Consider the following 7,456-nt stretch of genomic DNA (forward strand, 5'->3'; position numbering starts at 1 on the left):
CCACAATCAGAATAAAATGATCGGATTAAGTGTTTACATGCACGTCGTTCGGATTATCAATCAGCATAAACCACCTCTCTCGTTCTGGTTACAAATTCATTCGGATCGAGCTGAATCGGATCAGAATGATCTGAATGGGGTGTTTACATGATGTATTTATATTCCGAATGGCCGTTTAATATGATTACTTATCGCCATGTAAACATAGCTACTGATTATAATAGGTGTGTATTTGCTGCGGTGGTCGGACTGGACCGAACTGGAGCGGAACCACAGCTAGTGTAAAGTGGGGGTTAGATGTGTCTTAWTACATAAAACCAGACATACGTACTTATTGAGACCTGGACACTACTAAAAATCCAAACTTTACAAAATAGGAACCCTGGCTGCACGGGTCTTACCTCTGAATCTGTGGGGGTGTAGGTCTGCTGTAACTGGCTCAGAGTGGAGGGTTTGACTGTGGGGAAGGTCCACGGGGAACATTGGTCTACATCATTATCAACATCTCTGAAAGGACAGACAAAAGAGGAGGAGTTTGAAAAGAAAAGGAAACGAATGGAGATGACCTCAGAATAATCATCTGAAAGCATTGTTTGGTCGGCGTGCAAATATGAATCCATTCAGTCTTATTCATAAGAAATCTGGAGTGAATAAACATGAGACGAACATATCTGAATCGTCCGAGCTAGATTCCTCCCCGTGCCCCTCAGATTTCCAGCGGCGGTAGCGGTCTATCAGCTCCGTCAGGTAGGCTGTCTTCTTGGTGTAGCGTGTGATGAACTTGTGCTTCAGGAGCTCTTTGGCGGTCGGCCTCTGCAGGGCAGCAGGAACACGAACACTCATGAACAAACCAAACTGGAAGCAGCTTGTGCTCAGGATCCAACTACTGTGTGGTGATTGAGTTTTAATAATTTATTCTATTTTCAATCTACAGTGTAAAGCTTGAGGAAAACAAGTCTTGGATCATTTGACAGAATACAGAACAAATAGTGCCTGTCAAGGAACGTTAGTTAATGATTGGCTCATTTTCTTCTGTCTTCACACAAATCATCAGCTCCAGCCTACTGCTGTGTTTTTCTTGTGTGTTGTACTCACAAAACGTGGGTCTTTGTTTAGACAGGCTTCCACAAACTCTTTAAAGGGTTTGCTATAGGGACCTTCCAATGTGGGTGGAGGGTTTTTGGGGATGAGGAACAGAACCCTCATGGGGTGTAGGTCAGAGTTGGGCGGTTCCCCTTTGGCCAGCTCGATGGCAGTTATACCCAGAGACCAGATATCAGCCTGAATGGAAGACAAAACATCCATGTTAAACACAACCTTATGCAATGTTCCCACCAGAAACAAACAGTGGGTTGTGAAAGCATTCATCCTCTGAAAAAGCCTGCAGTTATCACTGCATTAAAATAAGGAATGTTGAGCAACTTGTCAAGTTGTTCTTCAGTATTGCTTAAAATAAATAGTTAATCTTTTAGCACATTAGCATCAAATTATCAGTAGCAGGACTTGGAAATTGTGAAAATGACTATAATAAACTGAAGCCGTATTGTAATTAATGGATGCATTGACAGAATCAGTCATCACGTAGTTAATTTGGATGAAAGCATATTAATCTAACAGTGATCCAGGTCATCACTAGGCATGGGACGGTATGAAATTATGACGGTATGATAACCTTGGGCCAAAATATCACGGTTTTGCTGTATGACGTTATTATGATTACAGCTCTAAAAATTTAGTTTTGAAATTTGTATTTAAAAACCAAACAAAATAACTTTTCTATGATTCATATTCAACTTTAATTATCTTTGGAAGCTGTTTTCAGATCTCAGAGGTGTTAAGCTGAAATTTTATTTACCTGTGTGCATATGTACTTTATTGATTTTTAGCATCTAATGCAATTAGACTATCCTGACAAAGTTTACATCTAGTAAAATAACTGCTTTTCCACTGCTTTATTATTAAAGACAAATCAGTGTATACTGCAAGAAAAGTCTTTTTATTGAAGTAATGTATCACGTTGGAGGTTTTTATTGTGTTTTAAATTTCAAAAGGGTTTTTGAGTAAAGATTATATAATTATATGCACACAGAAACAAGAAATATCAACTATGAATGTGTGTTTATGAAACGCATATTCAGCTAACGAGCTGCTCGGCTAAATGAGGCATTCAGTTTTATAGGCTTTCACTTAAGACTTATCCAAATACATATTCCAACAATTCAAACAGTTTTGCAGTACCAGCTGTGATCAGTGCATTAAACCACAGCAACATGGTGAGATGTTTCACAACCTGATGCTAAAGTTAGCTCGTTCCACGGTCCACATTGCCGTCGTCTTTATGGCATCCTAAGTATTTTCATATAGCTGGATTTATTATTTTAGACAGGGAAAAAGTTTGGGGAACTCTGTCTTTCAGCGAGTGCCAACAGGCAGCTCTGCGGGAGTGCGTGGGGGGAAGTCTGCAGCGGAACAGACCTGGGGGGTGGGGGAACACTTGTAGACACGGTATGACAAAAGACAAAAGATTTTAGTGGTTTTCAAACCGTGACTTTTTCATATCACAGTATACCTTGAAACCGGTATTCGGCCCATGCCTAGTCATCACAGACTACTTTATAAACACAAACACATGGCTACAGAAGGTGTGAGGAAAATGAGGAAATGAGGAATAGAAAATGGACACATCATGTAAGATTATGACTTTTTTCTTGTAATATTATGACTTAAATCTCGTAATAATAATAAAAAATCTCTCTAATACTCGGTCGTACTGGCCCGTGTGGACAGTTCCCCAATTCTTTTGCAACCCACTGTACAACCCACTGTACATTCATGAGCCCAGTGTTATACAAGTGTGAGTAAAAGTGAGTTGAACCAATAAATAAACCGAATGCTGATTCAAAGCCATTTATTTATCTGTTGTCCACATGCTCTCACCTTGAAGTCATAGGCCGACTGTTTAATAACCTCTGGAGCCATCCAGAAAGGAGTGCCAACAAATGTATTTCTCTTGATCTGTGTATCAGTCAGCTGTCCTGCCACCCCGAAGTCTGCAAGTTTCACATCACCTTGCTCTGACAAGAGCACATTGGCAGCTAGAAAAACAAAGAGTCAAACATCAATTAGATGGGTTAACCTCTGCCTTCCGTTATGGTGGTTTTAAATAACATAGTCACCAACAAACATGTAGCATGTAACGTAAGGTTGAACAGGTGTTTATTCAACCATCTGAAACCATCAACATAAATAAAGATGTTCAAAGAGACTCTAAAAACTTCCACTGTCCAAAATTGGAGCTGAAAATACACTGCCTGGCCAAAAATATGTCACCACCTGGATTTGACTAAGCAAATACAGGGTTAGACAATGAAAGTGAAACACCTGGCTTTAGACCATAACATCCCTTTCAGACAGCTTCCTCTTGCGTCCACAGTTAATCCTGTTGGATGTAGTTGGTCCTTCTTGGTGGTATGCTGACATTACCCTGGATACTGTGGCTCTTGATACATCACAAAGACTTGCTGTCTTGGTCACAAATGCACCAGCAAGATGTGCACCAACTATTTGTCCTCTTTTGAACTCTGGTATGTCACCCATAATGTTGTTTGTGGTATGTCACACCAGTGTTGTTGTAATCTCTGCTCTAACCCAGCTGTTTATCCATCACAGCCATCACTCGTCACTAAACTCCTCTCCTTGGCTCAGGATGTTCATTTGCTGCCCAATAAATCCACACAACTGTGAGGAGCTGCTGTAACCAGATAATCCCAGTCTCTCACTTCATCTGAAAGAACCATCATTAAAGAGTCACACCCTGTGAACGAGAGGAGGGTGGAGTGGGGTTGAATGGTCAACTACAATCCCTAAAACTGGCTACTATTAGCACACGGAAAGACCCAGCTGAAAGACGAGCTGTGGAGTTGGATCTGTTGTGTTTTGACTGCAAGCAGGTCAAACACATGAGAAACCAGGAAATACAGCCAACTTGTTAAAATGGTGTTTGCTTTAAAAGGTACTCAATGCTAACTTTGAAATTAAACATAAAAACAGTTATTCAGAACTAAATCTGACTGCAGTCTGTGTAGGTGAACAAATACAGCAGCAATGAACAAGTACAGAATTTCAGGTAGAAATTTAAGTGAATCTGATGCTAAATACCAAAGAAAAGAGAAAGATCAATTAGGAAAACCATCTAAAACAACTATTGTGACAGAGCTCAGTTTTTAAACACATACAGCTTTTGTGAAACTTCTGTATCAGCAGATGTCTATTTTAATCTGCATACTTCACTCAACAAATCTGATTATAAATACAAACCAACACATGAAAATTATTACACTTCTGTATCCCAAACGGCTCTTTCATGGACATTACCATTGTTGACCTATTTTCAGTCACTTCGGCTGTTTCCGTAGGGAAACAAACGCATGTACTGTAGGAGATATGTTCCCAAATTTAGCTGAAAGTTTTCTACTTGAAAAGACACGCAAACTTTACACACTAACATGATTTTTTACCAATCCTTCTGACATGCAGTGACCATCTTGAAAACTTGACAATTTCTGTAGAATTTTCTTAGGGGCACCTTCCCAACATTCTAACAAACATAAACTTTTTTCTATGAACAGTAATTTGGGACTTCCCTGTGTAAGTGTTACCCTGCTCCAACACGCCTGATTCAATGGTTAAATTGGATCTTCAGTAGGTCTTTATACTCTACAGAAGCCTGTTAATCACTCATTTATTCAAATCAGGTGTGTTGGAGCAGAGAAGCAGCTCCAGTGTTTCTGTCCAGCAGCACGTGGATCCAGCATGCTGAGCCCACGTGATCACAACAACATGCTGCGCTAACAAGTTAGCAAGAATGTCGGCAGTACTTTCCATTTTCATTAAAAACAGAGTTGAAGCTAAGTGCAAAGTTGTCACGCACAAGTTTTCCGTGTGGGCACAGAACCGTGTACGTTTTAAACCYGAGCGACAACTACTCTCCACCCTGGCAGCAGCTTTGCAGTTCGGCCTCGGTTCAAAGGTGGTTCCTTTGGACCTCCTCTCACTCCGGTGGTTCTAGCGGGCAGAAGCGAGGACAGCACGCTTACGGTTTTAACATCAGCAGAATGCTGCCAGTGGGTTAGCTCTTGATGGACAGAAGAAAGGAGAGCGCAGCTTTTGTTTTGGAATATGAGCGCGACATGACGAGAGCAGTGATAAAAACTGCAGGAGAGAGAGGCTAATCTCCACATGATCCTCGGACTGTAGAAGGTATCAATAATTAACTGACTAATTCGTATTWTTTTTTTTTGCTCTTGTTATTAGAGTGTTGTTTAATGTGTTAACACACTTGTTTTGGTGAAGATTAAGTGCAATGGTCACGTTGTTTTGGGCACAGTCTGTAAAATTAGTTGTGGACTCTACTTTGAACAGACAATAATGTGCGGTTTTGTTTTGTCCCCACCTGCAGTTTTTCCCATCATAAAGCAGCACAAGGCTGACAAGATGGTAAAAAAATAATAATAAATGTAGTGATTTTGAATTGCTATTTTACGCTTTAAAAGTACATTTTATTTTTATTATGTTTTATTTTCAGGGTATTGTAATTTATTTTATTTATTAAATTGTAGAATGTTCAGTTTAAAATGTATGTGATCCATTGGTTAAAAATAAATGGGTCAATATTTTTCATACCTATTCTTTTTCACTGTTTGACTTGATCAAGACTTTTCTAAGATTTTACACTACAAAACAGGTAAAAGTGTGTGATTCGTACTGGGTCAATATCGCTATTGGCCAATATCGGTATCGGCTAATTCTCAAAGTTGCAATATCGGTATCGTATCGGAAGTGAAAAAGTTGTATCGGGACACCCCTATTAAACTGTACTTTCATATTTGTCCTTTAATGTAGAAAATACTCCTCATCATAGCCTTGATAATTCTTAAATGTAATAACATGTAAATATTTATATATTTAACACCTACAGAAGATTAATAAGTCACTGTGAAAAAAGCATCCAGCTTGTTTTCATATTCAAATGTGGGAGTTTATTCAGCCAAGCATGTGGTTAAGTCTGAGTGTGTGCAATATTTAGTTCTCACACATCACTCTGCAACATTCAGTCTACTGATCAGGTCTACTCCTTTATTTATTACCTTTGATATCTCTGTGAATCTTCCTCTCAGAGTGCAGATACTCCAGCCCTTTCAGGATTTCTCTCAGGATTGTAGCAATGTACGTTTCTTCAAGAGGTCCTGGACGGAGCTAAGATAATAAAAATGTGAAAATAAATGTTTAAAAATTCATACTTAGCAGTGTTAAAAGTATGAAAATTAGACATTATAAAGATTTGTCGAAAGCTTTTTAACATTTCTAAAATTAAGAAAATCTTCTTACCAGATCTAGAGCAGATCCTCCACCTAAATACTCCATAATAATCCACAGCTTGGTCCCCTGGCAAAACAAACACACATTTAGTGAAACACGTTTAAAATCTGTAATACAGTATATGAATTGATATGTATTGAGACAGAGTCTTTGTGTCACACATCCTGGTTCTTGAGAAGGCCAGAGTAATCAAACACAGATCGACAGATTTATGTTTCACATCAGTGAAAGAAAGAAATAATCAGTTATGCCAGACATATGATAACTATCATATATGTATGATAAATAATTTAAAAAATCCCATAATGTTTGATAATTTGACCATTTCAGTGCGTGACTAATTAAACCCAACCAGGAAGCAGAGCCTGGGAACCCTGGGTCGGACTCTCCAATCTCTGGCGCAAGGTCACTGAGGTGGTTAAAAAGCTCCTCTGTGGCAGGGCACCGGGGGTGGATGAGATTCGCCTGGAGTTCCTTAAGGCTCTGGATGTTGTGAGGTTGTGTTGGTTGACGCAACTCTACAATATCGCGTGGATATCYGGGCTGTTCCCCTGGATTGGCAGACCCGGGTGGTGGTCCCCCTATTTAAAAAGGGGGACCACATATTGTGTTCCAACTACAGGGGCATCACAATTCTAAGCCTCCCTGGTAAGGCCTATTCAGGGGTTCTGAAGAGGACGGCCTGTCAGATAGTCGAATCTTGGATTCAGGAAGAGCAGTGTGGTTTTAGTCCTGGTCATGGAAAAGCAGACCAGCTCTACACCCTCAGCAGGGTCCTGGAGGGTGCATGGGAGTTTGCCCAACCAGTCTACATGTGTTTTGTGGACTTGGAGAAGACGTTCGACCGTGTCCCTCAGGGACTCCTGTGGGGGGTACATTGGGAGTATAGGGTACCAGGCCTCTCCTTGGGCTGCTACCTTATCGTGGTGGAGGGGTTTGAGTGTCCCAATGATCCTAGGAGCTATGCTGTCTGGGGCTTTATGCCCCTGGTAGGGTCACCCATGGCAGACAGGTCCTAGGTGAATTACTCTATGAAACTCAGGACCAGCCTAACCTTCACAAAATAATCCCTCAAGAT

The 7,456-nt window shown here is 40.3% G+C and overlaps 1 protein-coding gene across 1 annotated transcript in view; it reads right to left on the reverse strand.

Moving 5' to 3' along the window:
• stk25b (serine/threonine kinase 25b) overlaps window positions 1–7,456 on the reverse strand; it is a 27,295-nt gene that overhangs the window by 9,471 nt on the left and 10,368 nt on the right. Inside the window, exons 3-8 of the mRNA XM_014024512.1 lie at window positions 6,388–6,444; window positions 6,147–6,255; window positions 2,938–3,095; window positions 1,096–1,281; window positions 668–813; window positions 402–507 (exon numbers count right to left, since the gene is read on the reverse strand). Of these exons, the coding sequence (XP_013879966.1) occupies window positions 402–507; window positions 668–813; window positions 1,096–1,281; window positions 2,938–3,095; window positions 6,147–6,255; window positions 6,388–6,444 (762 nt within the window). The remainder of the gene's footprint in view (window positions 1–401; window positions 508–667; window positions 814–1,095; window positions 1,282–2,937; window positions 3,096–6,146; window positions 6,256–6,387; window positions 6,445–7,456) is intronic.

This window comes from Austrofundulus limnaeus, unplaced genomic scaffold (genome assembly GCF_001266775.1).
Source record: "Austrofundulus limnaeus strain Quisiro unplaced genomic scaffold, Austrofundulus_limnaeus-1.0 Scaffold425, whole genome shotgun sequence".
Taxonomy (NCBI): Eukaryota; Metazoa; Chordata; class Actinopteri; order Cyprinodontiformes; family Rivulidae; genus Austrofundulus; species Austrofundulus limnaeus.